The sequence below is a fragment of the Alosa sapidissima genome, chromosome 1 (assembly GCF_018492685.1).
Source record: "Alosa sapidissima isolate fAloSap1 chromosome 1, fAloSap1.pri, whole genome shotgun sequence".
Classification (NCBI taxonomy): Eukaryota; Metazoa; Chordata; class Actinopteri; order Clupeiformes; family Clupeidae; genus Alosa; species Alosa sapidissima.
The window spans coordinates 33,430,929-33,452,761 of NC_055957.1; the positions used below are offsets into that span (position 1 = coordinate 33,430,929).

Genomic DNA, 21,833 nt, shown 5'->3' on the forward strand with positions numbered 1-21,833 from the left:
ACACAGCAAAAGGACTCCGCGGCGGATCCGCCGCGGAGGTATGACGGCTTCCGGAACGGACCCGCGAAACGGACCCGTATCGGAATCCAGATGCTCTCAGGAACGGATCCGCTACGAAGGCGGATCGCGGACCCGCCGCCCCGCCGTCCACTCCGCATCCGCGATTAAAACCTTACCTCCGCGGCGGGTCCGTTTGGGATCCGCAAATCGATACATACATCTACCGCGGACCCGCAACGGACTCAAAGGCACATCTGGCCCGGGTCTGTTTTGGACCCGTTTATCTCATTTTCAAAATTCCTTCTGTTCTTGCTGTAGGATAAAACTAGGCAACTATAGGATAAAAGTAAAACTATCACTAGGCCTAGCCTAGGCTACTACAGCAATATAGGCCTACGATTAATCTGCATTGCCTCGTATTTTTAACTTAACAATACTGTCAATAAACCTAACAGAAAAGGTTTAAGTCAAGACATCAATTTACTGTACAAACGTGATCACTACTCAATGGAAATATAAAATGGACATTTATGGAAAGTTACAGGTTATAAGCTATTCTGTTTTTGTTAAGTAGCCTACATTGCCTAGGCTACTTTACATTCATTTTGTGGTCAAAACCTAATTTAGTGCTTTATAGGCCTAGGTCAGTGCAGACATGAAATATTTTATCTAATAGGCTACAACTTCAATGAAATACTGCGCTATGCACAGCTAAAATATCAGAAAATGAATAACTGGTGAATGACAAGTTCAATAAAAAGATTGTTTAATGCTTATTTCTCCTATTACTCCATTTGTGTGGATGGAGGCGGAACACACTGCGGAGCACCTGTAATCAAACAGACAGATATGTTTATGTTTATGGTATGTAGCATCCAAAGCCAAGTATGCTTACACAATACAATATATGAGATAGGTATTAAGGAGATTAAATTTAAAAAGAAACATGACTTACAAAGCTCCTCTGTTCGCTGCACGTTGAGGGCTGGTGTGGGGGTGGAGGGAGTTGAGGAGGGACTGCCGTTCCTGGCCCATAGTGAGGTGGGAGAGGGGGATTTTTTTTTTATTAAATGGTAGTATCAAATTGTATTAAATTGTAAAAAATTGTATTAAATCTGTTAACCATGACTGATAATACACATGGGGCCTTTCTATTCACTAATATTTCAGAGATCAGCCTACCTACCTTGAGTAACTCTCCGTATGTTAAATGCAGGTGCAGGGAGTTGAGGTGGTGAAGAGAGTGTTGCGGTCCTGCCCCATGGTGAGGTGCTAAGGGAGATAAATGGTTGTGATCTGTTAACCATGGTAGGCTGAGAGCTACAGGGCCAAACAATGGCAAACAAAAACAAATCTCTGGTCATGCTGGACATGAATTTGTATGTTTCAATATTTTGGTATGCATTATCTATATCAACTCCATGAATGGATTGACATTGAAATCAATGTGTTTCAATACAATCTGATAATAATGAATGAACTTTTCAGGCAATATTGCATGAATGCAGATGTTTTAACTGACAAAATATTTGGCTGAGATTTTGAAAGTAATGGATAAAGTATGCAGAAAATCTCAGATGGTAATGCAGATGCAATCTGTTGATCTGAAATGGAGTGACTACTGCTGTGTTAATATAGATGGGGCCACTGTATTCAATATTATTTCAGAGATCAGTCTTTACCTTAACAGTTTTCTCCTGGCAGATGTATGCCTTGACTTGGCCTCAGGTCAAAGAAGTTTGAGAAAGGCTGATGTAGACGACAAAGCAGCAAGGAGGCGTCGTGTGATCATTTAAACAAGTTTTATGACAAGGTCGATGAGGGTGGGAAAAATCGTACATTTCTGTGCAAACTTTGCCCGCACTTCAGTCACATTGTCTTTTAAGAAAATGCAGTCCATTTTTCGGTTCCAGCAGCCAACAACCTTAGAACTGACCCTTCAGGCCTCAGGAGGCGCTGGCCTTCTAACCTAGTGACCACCATAGCAACCAGCATGATTGCCCTAGCAACCAGCATAGCAACCACGATATTTATGCGTTTTAGCTTATTGGATGTTGCGTTAATGCAGATAACTTTTGATCCGTGTGCCCGATTTTCATAAATGAGGTACCGTTGGAATCCTTGGATGAGGCCGAGTTCCATGCCCCTGATCAAACCCACTCTTGCAGTTCCTCGGAACCGCAAATCTAATTTGTAATTGAAACACTTGAAACGAAAACTATCATTAACTTGTTCAGAAAATTGAAATAGTCTGGCGAGGTGGGGCCACAGGTTGGCACATTCCCAGGATGGACCTGCTGCGTCTTCATCCATTGTTTCGTCCATGGTCTGACCATGGAGTTGACTTTGGCGGAAAGCTGAAGGTGATTGCTGATAGGCTGTCCCAATCAGTGGCACCTGCACAATCCAATCACGTTTGAGAGGGAAACAACAAATTGAGGGTTTCCGAGATTTTTCTTTTTTTTTTAGAAGTAGTAACGGGTACTCACAGTTATGGATAGAAATGTAGTGGAGTAAAGAGTACAATATTTGCCTCTCAAATGTACTTGAGTAAAGTCATGAGTACTCCCCAAAAATGATACTGGAGTAAAGTACAGATCCCTCAAAATTGTACTCAAGTACTGTACTCAAGTAAATGTACTCTGTTACTGTCCGGCTCTGTATATTGATTTTGCTCAATTTCTTCAGCTACAGTATGAGGTTAATACACGGGGCCGGTAATATTAGGGATGTAACGGTCAGGGTTCCCGCGGGTCCTTAAAAAGTCTTAAATACAACTTTTGGTTTTTAAGGCCTAGAAAAGTCTTAAATTGCCTGGAATGTCTTGAATTTTCGGAAAGGAGGTATTAAATTTGTGTATGGGACCGCCAGCGAGTGTGAAAGAGCGAGTGAAATGTCTCCATCTGGTTTCGTGTATGTTTTTAAACGGAAATGTATAGCCTAAGTGACTATAAGGCTACTGAAGGAAGTGTAGTGGTTGCAGAGTGAAGATGTTTTTGGGTCATTCTACGAAAACGTGCCATTTTATGTCCCTCAAACAAAAGTGTCTTGCAAAGCTGAATTAACAATATTTTTTTCATAAAATATTTTTTATATTTTAGGAAATATAATAATGGTAAAAATAAATTATTTACTTTAAGAATTCTTCATTTTTTTATAGGATTTTAAGCACTTTTCGTATTAGGAATATTGCAAAAACTGTAAAAATGGCTTGTCCCTCGGTATGACTTGTCTAGTATAACTGGCTATTTAGGATAAAAAAAGTCAAATTATCACAAAAATAAATACATGTACAAAAAGCCTCAAGTGTTTGTTCATGGATCATTAAACAATTTTATTTGGAATGTTTTTAAAATTATGAAAAAATCAACATTTTACATGTGTCCCCATGTTGTCGTCAACCCTGTTACTTTTGGATAAAACCCCCTTTGGAGAAAATGAACTGTGCCAAAAGTTACATCATTTTCAGGAAGTGATATCCCCTGCCTTCCAGGAAGTTAATGGTGAAAAGACCAGAAAAGTGTTGTTCTCTTTTAATGACTTTTATTACGGTTTTGCTCTGTCTGACAGAAGGGGACAAGCTCGTTTTGTCAACCCTGTTACCACAAAATCATGCATTAAAAAATTATTTGATTGGAAATTTAAATGTAAATATTTAAAAGCATTTTAACCTCTCTTGAATGCACACCATGTGGTGTCATGGTGTCCACCACATGGCTAGTAATGGCTGCCAATAACAATATTTCATCAACCCTGTTACTGTCAACCCTGTTACTGACAATCCTAAAATCGAATAATTAATGTGTTCAACACCAGAATTATTTATGTAACACATAATTATTTGTATAATATTCATGAATAGTTACAAGAGCACTCATATTATTTTATAATAATATATGTTTTTTTTTGTAACAGGGTTGACATAACAAATAGTCAATAGAGGTACGTGTGCTAAAGTAAATAAATAAATAAAAAAGATAGCCTGAGATGGCACCGCATGTTTTTTTTGAGAGGTAAGAATCTACTTCATCCAAATAGGTGCTTCAAGATTTTAAAAACAGTAGGCTACTTTGAAAATTAGATTTTTTGAATGCAAAATGGCACGTTTTCGTAGAATGACCCTTTCACGGGTCGTTAAAGGTGTGAAATGGTAAGAATGTAAAAATATGTCTTACGTTTTCGTTGTATAGCCGAGGCCTGAGAGATACGTAGGCCTAGGTAGCCTACGCGAGCGGTAGAGTGAGCGGGAGAAAGAGCTGGGTAAGCCAGTTAGCGATAGGGTGGCCATACGTTCGGATTTAGGCCGGACAGTTTAAAAGTCATGTCCAGCGCAGCCTCAAGACGGTCTTCTAGAATCTTTGCTCGGACGCAGGCAGCATCGTTTCACAAACTATGAACGCAAAGACTGCTGGTCAAATTAAGCGGGGTGCTTCTGTCACTCATCTGATAATTTGCTGCGCAATTTATGAAGGAACCACGTGTGGCCTTCAGGAGTTATAACCCAGTTGTACTATACCACAAGATGGTCTGACTACGCCACTCCCATTTATTGGACTGGGATGAGAGACCCAACTAGTACAGTAGACTAAAGATGTACCCCACGCTAGTACTATTCAAGTGAATGAAACAATTGGAGGCTGATGTAGCAAAAACAATGTAGACATAATTTATTTATGGTCTGCAGAGTTATTAAAATAGGTGCTTCGTACAGGAACAACATTAATGGTAGCAACACATCATGGCCACATACCTGAGTTCTCGTAGACAAGCCTCCGTAGGAGATATTTACACTAAATATTGGGCCGGACCACAGTACTCAATGTTGACAGGAAATCCACCTTTAGTTCATCATGAGCACAAGGCTCCAAAAGGATTCAGCACACCAAAGACAGCAACAAAGGCTACACTGCATTAACCATAAAGTGCTTTGTTAGGACACCCAAATTCTAATCACACCACACAGTGGTCACCTTAATACCTTGAGCACTGAGCTCCGCCCACTAGCTACGAGAACCCAAGCAATGGCCACTTAAATATGAGAACAAGTAAAGTGCGTGAGTGCTACTATGATGATCAGCTAAAGCTATCCAAATTGCACATGCCCACTAGCACTTTCCTCTGTCCCCCCGTAATATTGCACACTGCCCAAACACAACAATTTATCTCAATGGTAAAAGATTAATGACCGGAAGAGCTCGACATTAACCCTATAAGTTCATAGGCATGGTATCAATGAATGGTAAAAACATACATAAGTTTCATACATGAGAAAACAGTGGCTGGATGTCCAAACAAAGTAAACAAGACCTAAAAAAACAAAACATACAATTATTAATTTATCCACATAACACACACACTCATTCACCTTACTGATGATATACATTGAAAGAACTTAAACTTTCAAGCACTCACGAGAGACGGGGTTCATTCACAAAAGGCTTCTAATAACCTCGTGTGAACAGACACACCAGACGCCGGAGCACACAGACGCCGGAGCACACAGAAGCCAGTGCACACGTATGACGGGGCGCACGGGACCGGGTATAACAACAGGCTACACATAGAATAAGAATGAGTCGTTGCAAGGCCAAAGTCTAACAGTTAATTAGATAATCAGGCTAACAAATACCTACTTTGGCTAGGCCACCCGCCCAAGCACACGGCAGCAATTACAGTATACAAACACCCTGTAACACCAGCACAGTCTGTTGAAAAACATTTGATATTAATCTTCTCAGCGCGCAGAGCAGGGGGACCGTCTCAATGCTTTGTTGGTTATACGCACCTGGCCGCAAGAGTGAGAGAGTTCCCAGCGGATATCGAGATTCGTTCTAGTTACACGCCCATTCTACAACATAGATCATAATAAAAATCACAACACTACGTATCTCAAGGCTCACATCAAAACCACACTCTTTAAGGGAAGCATACCTACCGGCGTTAAACCCAGAGACACTTCCGTGATTCAATTACTGGTAACTGCACACAAACCCTTCAACATACGGAACGCCAGCACACTGGCCACCAACACTCATCTGTAATCTACAAGAACGAACAGACTTATAAGTGCCATAACCCATGATGAGGCAGCTAATGCTGGCCTAGTACAACAGCGTGCCAAACAATTCAAACTTACCGCAGTTCCACTCCGCTCCGTTTCCCTGGCTAAGCAGCTGACTGAAAACACAAGAACCCGCCCCTATGGACACCTCAGCCTTTAAGCCCTTGCTACTCGCTCCTGGGTCCTAAAGTCCCACTGGCTACACACGGACCGACAGAAAAAGAAAACAAACGTTTTCTCAATCAGGAGGAAATACACATTAAAGGAGAATTCCGGTGTGATATTGACCTAAAGTGTATCGAAACATGATACCGAGTGTGAACGTATGTCTCATAGCCCATCTCGGCTTGTCCCCTGCACTCCAAAATCTGGCGCTAGTTAGCCGATGCTACCAACATCTTTTTCAATAGTGGTGCTTCGGCATCGGGCTAGCCATGCAAATAAATCACTGTTTTACACCCATTTACGAGGCTCAATGTATCTCCACACTTCATTGGTAGACTTCCGAGGGCCCTGACATTTAAAACGAGACATTGAGAACTTTGAAAAAGCACTGGTAGTTTACTTACAAGACGATTTATACAGACAGTATCTTCACGAAGTTTAGCGTTTGCAGCCATCTTGAATTTAGTCACGATAAGTCGAGCAACGAGTAAGAATGAACAGCTATGATAAGGGATCAGATTCCAAAAATAATTCAGTGGAAATGCATGGATTCCAGTTGCTGCTACTGGAAGAAACTGGAATCCATGCATTTCCACTGAATTATTTTTGGAATCTGATCCCTTATCATAGCTGTTCATTCTTACTCGTTGCTCGACTTATCGTGACTAAATTCAAGATGGCTGCAAACGTTAAACTTTGTGAAGATACTGTCTGTATAAATCGTCTTGTAAGTAAACTACCAGTGCTTTTTCAAAGTTCTCAATGTCTCGTTTTAAATGTCAGGGCCCTCGGAAGTCTACCAATGAAGTGTGGAGATACATTGAGCCTCGTAAATGGGTGTAAAACAGTGATTTATTTGCATGGCTAGCCCGATGCCGAAGCACCACTACTGAAAACGTTGTTGGTAGCATCGGCTAACTAGCGCCAGATTTTGGAGTGCAGGGGACAAGTCGAGATGGGCTATGAGACATACGTTCACACTCGGTATCATGTTTAGATACACTTTAGGTCAATATCACACCGGAATTCTCCTTTAAGTGTATCTGTTTGCATCTCTTCAGCGTGTTTTGCTGACTTAGCCTAAGTAAATATCTGTCTAAGTTATAATAGCCTACCTGTAATATCGAAGCTGCTTGCCAGCCTTTCCCAGTACTTGGCAAAAGTTGTGAAATATAACCGCATATTTTTTTTGAATGTCGGCGACTGGCTACATAAAAAAACGCATCTGTAAGTGTGTTCATATTACGTGCGTGAATGAGATGAAACCAGCAGTTTTTCAGCAGGAACATGCGAGGAGGGGGTTTAACTTTTCCCATACATTTTTTTAAAACAAGTCAATGGTTTACAATGTTTCAGTCAAGCTTTGGTTGGTTTAAATACAACTGGTATGCAAAATGTATTACCTTGATTTGCTGTGCTGCATATGGGACAATAGATGCCTAAATTAGTAGGCCTATTAGTAGGCATATTACAATATTTAAATAGCTTAGTCTACCTTTGAAAAAATAAGGGAATCCAGTCCAGTAGGCCTACACATGTTTGGCAAGTAGCCTAGGCTACTACAGACACAGGTGAAGAACAGTCAGCCTCAGCCAGTAGCACAACCAGATATGTACAGCCAGCTTCAAAAGCAAGCAGTCCAGACACTAAAATTGGACATTGAATAGCTGTGAAGGTAATTCACACACAATTATTTTCTTTCACCAAAATATATTTGGTAACTTCTGTAGACATCCCAAATGGGGTGGGTGTTAAAATTAGTAAATTAAATCTTTTTTGCCGTGGTATAGTCTTATTTTTTTTTCATTTAGATGTCTTGAAAAGGTCTTAAAAGTCTTTCAATTTGCACTTGGAAAATGTGCAGATACCCTGACGGTATGAAAATTTAACCTCACAGTTATAGTGACCAAAATTATCACGGTTTTCGGTATTATCACAGTATTTCTAAAACTGTGTTCAATATGTTCAGAAAGCACTGATAGGCCTACACAAGCTGAAATAGTTTCAAAAAGTGTCCCGTTCACTTTTTTCTTCATGTTTAATTGGCTATGTGCTTATAGCTTAACTTACCATAACTTGGAGTTTGCTATTTCTGTTATTTGGATGCAATGAGTGAGACCAAAGTAAGCGTTCAAAATAAAACTTTAGGCTACTGTATTCTCCTGATAACGTGAGTGGAATGGATTTAATGTGGATGTGAACATAAAAAGAAGCAGAGTGGCTACATGATACAGTGCACATTTTGCGGTGAAAAAGTTCCGCCTTTCAAAATCAGGTGTAGCCTAATCCGAATCGTAGTTAAAACCATCAATTAGACAACAGAATCAGTAGGGTACCAGTTTTGTTCCATTGTACCAGGCCTACTGTATGTCAAAAGCAGGCTCAGATGAAGCTGGGAAGGATTAAACACACCACACCGCGGTAATCAACAGTGATAATCATGATGTTTGAAATGAAAACGGTAATTATTATCGTCAACATTTTTATGTATTTTAATATTTTCACCATTATACTGGTAATCATTACATCCCTAGTTAATATGGCATTAATATGGTTTTGTTTATTTTAACTTGAATAAAACACTCCTGCTTATACACAATGTGGCTAATAAACAAGAAATTACTGTAGTTGTAGTATTGGTGTGATCAGCGGAACCATTACCAGCACTGCAGCTACTTTGTTCGGTATTCAACTTTTTGTAACATTACTGACACAAAACATGAACTCAAGCTTCAGAAACAGATTTATTTGTGAACGAAAAGCAATACAGTAAACTAGACAGCTCTTCATGGATGGACACTAGTCATGCCCATCTATAGTATAGACCTCTGAGCTATGCTTTAGTATACAAGATAGATATAGATAGATAGGCCTGACAAAAGCAAATGAATTATACAATTTGATGACACCTGGCAGAAATACCTCCTATATTCTTCTGTAACACATCAGAGCTGATGAAGTTTGTCGCTAAAGATGCTCTTTCGCTTTGTTAGCGTGTTGTGTAATGCATGGTAGGTGTTATCCTGTCCTTCACCATCTCCTCCAGTGTGTCCAGCTTGGATCACTTGGGAGGAGATAGTCTCTTTGTATGCTTCAAGTACAGACTTAAGCTCCATTCAGACTAAGTGGCAACCAACAAGAGGCAATATATTGTTGATGTAATTCAGTGATTACAGGAGAAATTATTAGTGGTGATATGAAGTGTTGCACAACAAAGTTATAATTATTTTTACTTTTGAGGCGACATGCGACTAACAATAAGTTAATTGTTATACATGTCAATAGGGCCATATTCTCCAATTTGATGAAGTTCATACATGATGAGTTCGGACCTCGGAATAGGTACTGAAGTCAGAGTTTTGAGTTTGATTTCTTGTTCTCTTGGGTTTTGCTTTGTGTGCTCTGGCTGGCATATCCAATGAAGCATAACACAACTCTTTGTCTTCATACTGAAATGATAACACAGGTAGGTAACATATCAATAACCACTCAATGCAAATACTCTTCCGTTGCTTGAGATCTCACTCTTGATATTGGTGGCTACCCCTGTGAGCATAGTATACACAGCATTGTAACAGTTCTTTAAAATGTAACCTAAAACATTCCATAGATCTGCAGGGAACAACTAGGGAAGGGGAATTTTAATAAAAGAAAAAAATAGATCTACTCTAAAAATGTGCTCTCATGGAACTCATAATTCTATGCATTGCATTGACTCTCAAGTTATTGCCTAAGGTTTCTCATAAACTTTGTGAGCAATAGGTGGGTAAAGTACCTGTGTTCTTGTCTGACTTTCTCTCCTCTTTGAGTGAACACCAGGTTCCACTGGTGCTGTAGATGTTAAATAATATCAGCTTCATAGTGTAGTAAGGAAGTTACGCCACATGGCAACAAATGTAAATTGCTGAGGAGCTCTACAAGGATTTAGGAGATCTTGAGTCATACCTGTCTTACAGCGGCAGAAGCAGTACACACAGGTGGACGAGATGAGGGCAGAGAGTAGAGTACACACAGGACACAAGATGACCAGCAGTGACCAGCACTGACCACCATCAGGGGGAGGAGGACAGGTAGGTGCAGGGGAAGAAGCAGCATCTGTTCAAATAAATCACAAGTGATGTACATACACATGATGGCACAGGATTGATGGCACTGACCACCATCAGGGGGAGCAGGGGAGGAAGCAGTATCTGTTCAAATAAGTCACAAGTAATGTAGGCTATACATTTGGCACAAGTTTTTGGTCACAAAATAACACAAAAAGGAAGACCCTATCATCTTTTACCACATTTCACTAATTGATGTTAATGTAATATACCTAATTTTGTTATTTTTAGAGTGTTGTGAGTCATTCATTGCTGATGACCATTACAGTTAAATTAATGTAATGTGAACCGGAATAATATATCAACAGAACCTGGGCTCACATAACATAGAAAGTACTAGTCCGATGTTATATACAAGGCAAATGGTCACCATGATTGTGATCTTCCAAATCGGCAACTACTGTGTACACAATGCAATTCATAGAAAAAAAAGGTAGGCGATGATAGCCTGCTTAAAATAGGCCAACTACACATTTCAAATGTATAGATAGATTTCAAACAAGTAATCATACTCTCTACAGCTCTAATCATGCTGTACAATGTAATTTGTATGATTTAGTGTTGATTCATTAATGCACATTAACATGAATACTCCACACCTATTTTACAGTAGCCTCAATTACCAACAGAGTAGGTTGACAATATTCCCACAGAAAACTACCATCACAGCACAGGACACAAACTATAGGAGGAAACTATAGGGAGTCTCGCACTATAGGGTGAGTCATACAGTACTGTAGGTCCAAAACCATGTGAAAGGGTTAATTACACCAGTTATTACAGTTTTTTACAATCACTTTGCTACTATTTTCAGAACCTTGATGTCATTTTTCAAAACTCTAGACACAAAACTCAAAATGGTTATCACTTGTAACACAGGCTTTCTAATGTTCAAACCATTGCATTGTGCAGTCACATCTTTAAAGAAATCTTGCACTTGCACAATCATTGGTTCAAAAAACCCACACACAAGCAACTGATAGTTTCACTGTGTCATTGTTCGTACAATGACACAATTAAATATTGTAGAACAAAGGTGATACAGGTTTCATTATGGTACTACATGTACTGTACAGTAAATACATCTCTGTAAAAGTACTGCAGTAGTAGAGAGAATACTACAGACACAGTGGAATCATTGAACAAAGTTTGTAATATATTGATGCAAAACACAATCACAACATAGGTTTATTTGAATCAAAGCTATGGGACCATAGACACAGTGTCTGATGAAGCATTGTAAAATATTAGGCTTCATCCATGGATATTGCAGTCTAATTGTTTCCACACTAATTGGTGACAATGAATCTCGTTACAGTATCTTGAAACTTTCATGATTTGCAGTAAACATGGAAGATTGTTTGTCTGTTTCCAAACAACTATGCATTAAGAGTAATGCAACAGTTACTTATCATTTTGAGCAGTTGTATCAATTGATAGTTAGATCATTGTAAGGAAATGAATAGACACTCATTTGAAATGTAATGTGTGAATTGCCTTTTGAAATAGTAGTACTTTGATGTAAAGTTGTGTCATATTGAACAGGTGATTTTTGTTGAATGAACAAATGATCTAAGTTGTATGTGTATTGTATCCAAGCAATTGAGAAAAAGGTTAGAGTTTTGAAAAATGTGCATTTTGATCATTGGTTGTGAGTTTTGTGTCTAGAGTTGTGAAAAATGACATCAAGGTTCTGAAAATAGTGACAAAGTGATTGCAAAAAACTGTAATATGTTGATACTTGGACATACCATACAGAGTGCAATCTATCAGATGCCGTAAACCAAAGATCTTAGAGCGGAGCGCTCTATAATCCTTGCCGTAAACAGCCCATTTTAAGAAAATAAACTGATTTTTAATTGTTAGTTATTTTCAAATACATCATCAGAGATCATGTCATGCTAAAGAAATTTATGAAAAATGTAACCGTTTGTAGTGGACAAGGCTAATTGTCTTACCTTCAAAGGACAACTTGTAGGTTATATTTCCATAAATATGAGAAACTCTCTGATGAATTACAGTTGTGTCAATCAATTTCGTCATTGCAACAGAACAGTAGTACAACCCCAGCTCAGACTCAGTGATGTTCTTGATTAGTAGATCATGGGACTGGCTAGTGGAGTTCCATATAGGTTGATAGCTGGAGGATGATGGATTATTTGCCTCATTCATAAACACATGGGTTGAGATCACAAATGAGGGCTGCCTAAAATGTGAGCAGTTTCTATACCAGTAAAGATGTAATCCAGAGGTCCAAGTGCAGTCACAGTAGAGAGTAACATTATTCCCTGGCTTGACCATTAGATTCACTTCAGTTCCAGAGACCTTCAGAGCAGATTGTATCACACCTGAGGATGACAGTGGAGAATGTATTTTACTTTCTGGGTTTGAATAATTTACTTGATGAAGTATCAGATGAAATATCACATTTAAACAAAACCTGATAGAAACATAGCTTTGGACATAACCGCTTTAGACAATAGAAACAAAATCAACCTCTTCAAGTTCAAGTTGTTTTATAAGTTGAAGTAGTTTTATTGTCATGTAATAAAATTAATTATAAGTAATGTAATTCTTAAGCCTCATTCTCTTAGCCACATGGTCAAGTTGAGTCATGTTAAATTTACGATCCCATAAGGAAAACTGGGTTGCAGTTGGGAGTTAGAAGACAAGACATGACAAATACAACATTAAAGACAATTCCCCGAAAAATCACAAGAACAAAAAAATTATAATAAATATCAGTTATATATTGGTTGTATATTTTGTAAACTTAAACTTACCCAGAAGAGCAATGATAATTACTACCAGGGAGGACATGATGAGAGTCACTGGTTCAGTGATGAGTTGACGAGTGGAAAATGTCACGTCTTTTATGAATGCTATTCAACAAGAAGTTCAGGGTGTGCTGAAAGGACATAGGTTTTCAGCTCCCCCCCTAAAACACACACACACACTCTCTCTCTCTCTCACACACACACACACACACACACACACACACACACACACTCACACACACACACATACTGTACACTTATTGACAGTATAGATTTCTTGAATTCACACAGAACACGATATAGAACATCTTAAGTGCTTTGATCTTGTTTCTTCATTTTATCTTATTTAATTCTTTATTTTCCTTGACTTCTGTATCACCTCCACCCATCATGTCCAGTCACTCCTTATTCAGTGATATTACAGCACTTTTCACTCAATGTTTTCTTTCTACTATGCCCTGTCTTTGTTTGTTCTCTGGTGTGCAGTGTCCTCTGTGTCTGTGCCTGTGTTTATATGTAGTGTATAGCGTTCTTGAACACTATCCTCTGTGTTTGTGCTTCTGTTTGTATGTAATTTATACCATCCATGAACCTTTTTAATTGTACAGTATCCTTGGGTGCCTTGAAAGGCCCTTATAAATAAAAATGTATTATTATTATTATTATTATTATTATTATTATTAACTCTTTGGAGCCCAGCCTATTTTCAGCATTATTTTACTACTTTTACTTTTGCTCTTATTTTGGTCGTTTCTGGACAGTCTAGGCCAGAGATTACCAATTGTTTTGGTTACAAGGACCCCTTTTGGGGGAGAACATTTTATGAGGACCCCCTTATAACAGTAACAATTAAGCATGCCATTTGTATTCTCTGAAGTTGTGGCCAGGTCCACTATTCCGTGTGGTGGGCTAAAAGGGGAGGGGGTTTACTTAACAGTATTCAAACATGGTGGTGAAAAGAGTAATATGTGAAGATAAAACTACCTGTTATACTGTTGATGCTCATGTATTTTAGAGGCAGTAGTTGAAGCAACACTATGTAGTTTTTTATGTTCAGCATATTTGTAGTTTTTGAAAACTTCCTCATTTGCTCATTTTACAGTTTAATAGTCATGTGAAACGTACATAAACACAGCTATTGCTCCAATTAGCCACCTACGCTAGTCACTATAGCTCTGGTCCAAGACACAATTGTTGTTTAAACAAAGAATGGTAATAGTCATAGTTCGAATTACCCCCAGTGGCGCAAAAAGTGGGTAGGCCCTATGCTCTAAATGCGGCGCAGCACCGTGGGGGCGCCAAAGCGATGATAAAAAAATAAAATAAAATAATAATAATATATTTGGTATATTCTATATGTAGCTACTGTTGTACGTTTCTAAATCATTTCTGCATTTCCTCAATGTTAAATAACATTTTAGAGGACTAACAGGCTAGAGTAGGCGCCCTATCTAAGATAGCTAGGTGGCTGCATGCTCATACTGAACTTTTAATGGCAAACTGCAAACAGAAATGTCACGCTATAGCAACAACTCATTACATGTTTCCATTTCCTAACAATCCTAATATTAATAGCTTAATATTGTGCTGATAATGTGGCACACAAAGGCTGGAGTTGGATCAGCCTTATGCTTTGTGAGCAACAGCTGGCAAAAGGACGTTATGAGAACCTTTTTCTCTTAAAGTGACAATGCACTATTTAACAATACTTCAAGTTCAAATTGGCAGAATTTCTTAAAAAATAATAATTATATAAATTATTATAAATAATAATAGTGTAAATGATTGGCCTTTTGTTTTACTTTGGTTGTTTGTGTTTTTTTTTGTTTGGGGGAGGGGGGGGGGGGGGTCAGATATTTTTTCTTGTGAAAAAATATCATTACAGTTACAATACAAGTCAACTCCTATTTTCACCAGATATTTTAATGCAAAGCGATTTCAGACACCCCTATTGTGGATCGTACCATTTTTAACCACCGTGGCACTAGAAGCAACTGAGATAGAGAACGACTTCAATTTCACAAGCAAGTGTCAACATTGAATGACAAATTGGCCATTTTTTACAGTCTATGAACAAAACTAGGTAAATTCCCCCAGTAGGCTAGGCTAAATTCGGTTTGCTGCTGACGTGCATTGGTAAATGTAAGTTGCTAGCTGACGTCTAGCTTGTTGAAAATGTGTTATTTTACAACCTTCATTTATAAACGTGTTTTGTTCTTTCATAGCTCATGTCATGTCTTCATACATTGAATTACTGGCTACTTGCCTGCTACTTACCCACTGAGGCTAGTAAAGTAGACCTTGGTTAGTTACCAAGGTTAGTTAGCAAGGTAGGCTAATTCTCTATTTAAATCAAGCTTTACATTGTGGTGAGGTAAAATCGATTGTCATTTCCAAGGAGATGAACTCCATAGCCTATGATTATTCTCATTTTAAACCCTGAAAACCCTGACCCTGAATAAATTATTGTGCCCTTTTGAAATTAGTTTGGCACAGATCCTGTGTAGGCCCTATGCACAAGAGGGTCTGATGTAGCTAAGCCTAGGCTACATAACATCAGTGAAACCTGTGGAAACATAAAAAGACCCAAGTAGCCTAGGCTAAATAGTATGTGCTAGTATTTGAATTTGTTTTTAATTGGTTGGTATTGTTTTTACATTCTATTATTTCATATTTTTAGCTCGATAAATGTAGTTTAATCTGAGAACCCTGATACTATCTTAATGAAATTAGGATTTTATTTTATTCAAAGAGACACTATGTGGAGAAGGAAAGGGCACACAGACATCAAGCACTTTTTGGTGCTAAAAGAGTAAGCAGGAAATATTAACACTAAGATCTACAAACTGTGTAGGTGCAGTTAGGTTTTATACACTGTTGTGTTAAGGAAAGGGGTGCTCAGCAGACAGGAGAGGCACAGGATGAAAGCCGTGAGCAGGCCGCAGGGAGACGACAGGATATATAAGAACGATGAGATTCTGTAGCCTAGTACTGATTATCAGTTTGTTGCATGTTTAGACCTTGTGCACAACACATGTTGCACTTGGTGATCACAATAGTGATTGATATGGTAGTGGACCATGATGGTCATAGAAGAAGTGAAGCAGCAGTACCCCCCAATTATGGTGGGGTAATTCGCACTCTGGTAATAGTAAATGGGCTGCATTCATATAGCGCTTTTCACATCTCCGAGCACTCAAAGCACTTTACAATTTGATGTCTTACATTCACCCATTCACACACACACACACACACACACACTCATACACTGATGGCGGAGGCTGCCAAGCAAGGCGCCAACCTGCACATCAGGAGCACTTTGGAGTTCAGTGTCTTGCTCAAGGACACCTCACCAGGGTCAGGAGGAGTTGGGTTCGAGCCTTCCGATTGCTGGAATCCTCTAGCTCTTGAGCCAACACTGCCTCAATGAGAGGAGCTCATGGGATGATTGACAGCTGTTAGATAGATAGATAGATAGATAGAAGCTTTATTTGTCATTGCATAAAATACAGAGTATCAACACAATGAAATTCAGTTGCCACTTTTGGTCAGTGCTTTTTTAAAAAGAGCAATAAATAATTCATAAATAAATAGGTAAATGTACAAAAAAACATCCCCTATATGCTCCGCCCTCTCTCTTACTCTCACACACACTCTCATCCACCCAGCCCAAAACATTTCACACAAAAATACCCTCCAAACCCTCCCAGACAGAACACCCTCCAGCACACATGAGTAAAATAGCTGCAGGCTAATAGCAAGAAAAGTGCATAGGTGCACAGAATGCAATATTGTCCAGAGGTGTTTGAGGTTGAACATGGCAGGGGAGGGGAAGATTGGGGGGTGGGGGGGGGGGGGTCACAGTTTGCAGAGGGTTCTTTTTTGGTTTAGTGAACGTATGGCCCAGGGGAAGAAACTGTTGATTAGTCTGGGGGTGCATTTATTGACCTGAAACGCCTGCCGGAGGGAAGCAGGTTGAACAGGTGGTGGGCAGGGTCCTTGCAAATGGATCTGGACCTGTTGAGGCAGCGGGAATCGGCGAGCACTTCCAGGGAGGGCAGAGGGCAGCCTATGAGCTTTTGGGCTGTGCCTATGATCCTCTACAGAGCCCAGCCACAGTGGTGTCGTCGGCAAATTTTATGATGAGGTTGGAGGGCTGGGAAGGAGAGCAGTCCGATGTGTAAAGTGTATACAGGAATGGGCTCAACACACAGCCTTGAGGGGAGCCTGTTAGACTCAATAAACACTACGTTTATATAACTTTAACCTTTTATTCCAGTTCAGTACAGAGCAACTCCGGAGCTACCATTTCACCTGCCACTGGTCCAACTAACTCTTATCCCACACAAACACCCAGCGCATCCGCTCCCCGGGTCAAAGGTCAAACATAAGGAGGGAAAATATAAGTTAACAAGCCAGTGCTGAATGTGAGTGGGGGGAAAGATGGTGGCCGAGTCTCACTTGTTGTGGTCTGTTGGAGAGGAAGGCTTTAATCCAAGCGCAGGTGGAGGGAGGGAGGTGTAGGTCCAGGAGTTTTCATTCAAAATGTCCGGGGTTATTGTGTTGAAGGCTGAGCTGAAATCTATGAAGAGTAGTCTTGCATAGTTGCCAGGGCGATCGAGGTGGCTCAGCGTTGAGTGGAGGGTGATGGCAATGGCATCCTCAGTGGAGCGGTTTGCCCTATAGACAAACTGGTGAGAGTCAAATGATGGAGGGAGGAAGGCCTTGATGTGTTGAGCGACCAGCCTTTCCAGGCACTTCATCGTCTCAGATGTGAGTGCAATGGGCCTAAAGTCATTTAGGCCCATTGCTTTTGCAGGCAGATGTTTTTTGAACTGGGATGATAGTGGCGGATTTCCAGTAGGATGGGACGATAGCTAGGGACAGGGAGATGTTAAAGATCTTAGTTATTGTTTCCGAAAAACTACTAATGCCCATTATTGTCATGTCTGCACAAGGTTCTCCACTGTTCACAGCTCCTCTGAACTCTCCTTCCACTCACATTCACTGCTCAGGTCCCCTGACATTTTTGTGAACATCTACATGGACATCTACAGTACACCCAGAACCAGACCAAGCACTACCAGTATGTCTCCCTTGTCCTGTCCAAGCTCTGTGAATGCCAATTGTTCCTCCAAACCGAAAAGTGTTAATTTCACTAGAGCTCCATCCAGTCCTTGGTTACAATATCAGACCAGAGGGTATCATTATGGACAAAGGGAAGGTGGAGGCTGTCCATTCCTGCCCCACTCATCCATTATCACGCCAACATTTCCTTGGTTATGGAAACTTTTACAGATTCTTCATTGCAAATTATACTTCCATTACAGAACATTTAAACTCCCTCCTAAGAGTCAAGACCAAGTCTCTGTCCGCATTGCATACTGCATTCTCTGCTGGAAATGACACACTTTGGAACACTAGCATCATAGAGGGCACTCCATAATGGCACCCTTTTCCAATGGAAGGGCACACATACACTGTAGGGAACGCCAAGTATAGACCATTTTAGGGGGCACCTTATAGGATCTTGCATTATGTTTACAACACTAGAAGGGCACTCACTCAAACTTATTGTTTGAAGTGGCACTCTACAGGGCACTGAAACATTTTCTTCATGTAAAGACCAGCCAATAGGACACCATGAGGGCAACTGGGGGGTGGGGGGGGGGGGACCCCAATAATCTTCCATAGAAATGCATTGGGTTAGTTCGCAACACCAATATGTATACATGTGTATCCATGCCCCACAACCTTCATGTATGTCTCCCCATTCACTTCAGCAGGAAAATATAGCTGCCCGATAACTCCCCATAGTGCGTTATCAAGATGGCCGCAGAGTCGGGATTTGCTGTGGGATTTTTTTACATGCCTGTAGAAACTTTAATTTGGGATGGAAATCCGTTCAGTATTGAGCTAGCTAGCCATTTCAAAACTCATAAAATACAGTTTCTTTAACTTCATTGAATACCTTTAAGTCTTTTCGCTGCTTTATACTACTTTTTGTCTTTGTCTGTCTCAACTGTAACTAATAAAAAGTAAAGTCAACACATTGGATTATGCATCTAGTTCCACTCTGACTGTCCAGTGACAGTACAAAGCCTGAAGGAGGCATATAGGGAAGTAACACTCTGAAACTAAGATTGTCTAATCACTGATAGGAACACACTGCACCTCACCAATGACAGAGCTGGCTCCTGAGGGAGTAATGGGATAACAGACGTCCAACAAATCTGACCATCTTATTGCCAATGTAGATCCTGAGCAAACAACTGATTCAGTGCTACTCCTGAATTAAATTAATTTCTCCTCCAGAAAAAGGGTTTGGTGGTCACTTTGTGACACCTGGTTGCTTATGCTTATACTGTAACTTATAACCACATCTCTGTCTTATCTTTAAGAACTGTAGGGTACCTCTGTTATTTTGTGTGACTGGGCATAAAACTGATTTGGGGCATTGCGCTCCGGTCACAATAACAATCATCAAGCAATTATACTATAGTGATTTTAATGTAAATATGCATACAAGTACCTTTGGAGTTCCTCTTCCTCTGGAAATAAGCTTTAATATTCTACTTGCCAATTGCAGGATGAAGATAAAGATGTGTGCTACGCTGCACTGGAAATCCCTACCAAAGAGCGCAGACAGAGACCCAAGAAAAAGAGAGCTGAGAATCCTGATCTCTGTACTTACTCAGAGGTCAGGGCTTATCAGTCCCAGTGAGAGTGAACACCACAACACAACACTGTGTTAGTTTTTATTTTCATCTGAATACGGATTTATTTGGAAATGTGTTAAAACAACAGAAATAATGACAATTTACCTTGAGTAACCTATTTAATTGAATCCAGAATGACAGTCAAAACCATGACAAAGAAATACAATAAAACAGGTGTGATTCAGCATTGTATCTAAAGGTAAGCAGTAATACCAGGGTTTGGTTGACGGAGTGTCACACAGGTTTCTGTAGACAAGCACATGTGGCAGGAAATGAGTGCTGCTAAAATTAGACAGCGTGGCAAACAGGAAACTCACAACAAACCTCTCAGCTCAGGCCACTGCTGCTGTTTAGCTCTTGTGGTGGGGAAGTCAACTATGAAACAATAAAAGTCATAAGGGAGGCTTATTTTGCAATCTTAGCAAGGTTTGATGCCATTGGTGTTTCTTGCCAAACTATATACAAAGGTGTTCAACTTACATATCTGTATCATATTTGGTATGTGATGGTGTTTTGTACACTATTTCAGTTATTCAAAGATAATTAGACCCAGTAAGCTTGATAATTTTATGTCAAGGTGATTGACTCTTTGGTTTGGTGCCATTGGTGTTTCTTGCTAAACTATGTACAAAGGTGTTTGACTGAAAAATCTGTTTCATATTTGGTATGTTACTGTCACAGGTTAGCTGGGGGAGAGGGTCGAATCAAGAAGTGAGGCAAGACAAACTTTGGAAGGACTAGGGGGGTACTCCATCAACCTCGCTAAAGGCCAAACCTGGCTTATTTTGATAAGTCTCGCTAATTTTAGTGAGAAATCCGTTCCATTAATGAGGTTAACGTAAATCCCAGCTTGGTAACTATGGGAATTTATGCCACAGAACTAACCTGCTCCGTAGCAGGTTAACTTTCAAGCTAAATTAAGCTGTGTTGCAAAAAAAAACCAATCAGTCGGAAAACGAGTCCAAAAAGATAGATGGTTCCGTCAACCTGTGCTTTCATCACCTGTAGCTTACAACTTTTACACATTCACTAGCTCCAAAGAATTTATATGCGACTTAAAATGTTTTAACTTCACATGCGTGTGGTTCTAGGAATCTTGCTACTCTGTGTCATTTACGTTCGGTGGTGGTGTATCGTGCAGACAGACAGCATACCAGCAATTACATTCTTGCGTGTTCACAGGTTCGCTTTCCATACAACGTATTAAGGCTACATAGCTTATCACCTTGATAATGGCATTTTTAGTTATACTCTTAAATAAAAAGGCATATGTCTACATTTGGTAGGCTGTTCAGTGACAGTAGGCTAATATGCTTTGCCAGTGGGCTATAGGCCTATTATATCTGATGGAAGCCAAAGGATAATTCTGTAGCCTGTAGGCCTATAGGCAGCTAATAATTAAAACTGCTTCATGTGTCGACCATTGTTCATGAATGTCAAATCAACTGTGTGCTACACAGGTTAAATACTAGGCAAAAATGACAAATTGAAAGCCATTGCATTTCAGATAATTATATTTCAAACACTTTGGGACTTATGGGAGACAATAGGCTATTATGCTGATACTAATTTATTTTATGACCACCTACACCTAGACAATAATTTGGAGTGAACTATTTTAATCTAAGAACGTAGGCTATAGATAGTTTTGAATATATGCCAAAGTTGTTTTTGAGTTTATACTATTTATTCATTCACTCCTTTTGTTCGAGCATAGACTGTATAGTCTATGTGTTCAAGAGTGAAGCCAATCAAACTCGCAATTGATTTCAAACCATTACCATTGTTGTTTTAAATGTATGCTTTCATTATTCTCCAATTTCTGTAGGCATTTCAAATCTATTTTTTTTCTCTCGATGTTAAATTTGATGACTTTTGATGAAATTCCTGTAGATGGCGCTTACCAAATCGAACAGAAATCGTCTAGTATTGTCTTAATTTTACGACATATATCCTCTTTTCGTCAATCTACTGTTTTGGTCTACTGTTCTACCTCGTGCACGAG

The 21,833-nt window shown here is 39.6% G+C and overlaps 1 protein-coding gene and 2 long non-coding RNA genes across 5 annotated transcripts in view; 1 reads left to right on the forward strand and 2 right to left on the reverse strand.

Moving 5' to 3' along the window:
* Positions 1-13,235, reverse strand: part of LOC121711350 — a 64,108-nt gene extending 50,873 nt beyond the window's left edge. Inside the window, exons 1-4 of the mRNA XM_042094901.1 lie at positions 13,116-13,235; positions 12,563-12,680; positions 12,291-12,472; positions 10,172-10,321 (exon numbers count right to left, since the gene is read on the reverse strand). Coding sequence (XP_041950835.1) covers positions 10,172-10,321; positions 12,291-12,472; positions 12,563-12,680; positions 13,116-13,152 — 487 coding nt within the window. The 5' untranslated portion in view covers positions 13,153-13,235. The remainder of the gene's footprint in view (positions 1-10,171; positions 10,322-12,290; positions 12,473-12,562; positions 12,681-13,115) is intronic.
* Positions 4,497-6,255, reverse strand: LOC121711440. Of its 3 annotated transcripts, none has more exons than XR_006032332.1 (4): positions 6,137-6,255; positions 5,936-6,042; positions 5,413-5,848; positions 4,497-5,307 (listed from the first exon to the last, which is right to left on the reverse strand). It is a non-coding gene; the product is annotated as an uncharacterized LOC121711440 (long non-coding RNA). The 3 variants fall into 3 exon arrangements; XR_006032331.1 differs by having other exon boundaries at positions 5,413-5,705; positions 5,786-5,848; positions 5,936-6,255; XR_006032330.1 differs by having other exon boundaries at positions 5,936-6,255.
* LOC121711455 lies at positions 10,191-19,932 on the forward strand. Its single transcript, XR_006032335.1, has 2 exons — positions 10,191-10,296; positions 19,699-19,932. It is a non-coding gene; the product is annotated as an uncharacterized LOC121711455 (long non-coding RNA).
* The last annotated feature ends 1,901 nt before the right edge of the window (positions 19,933-21,833 follow it).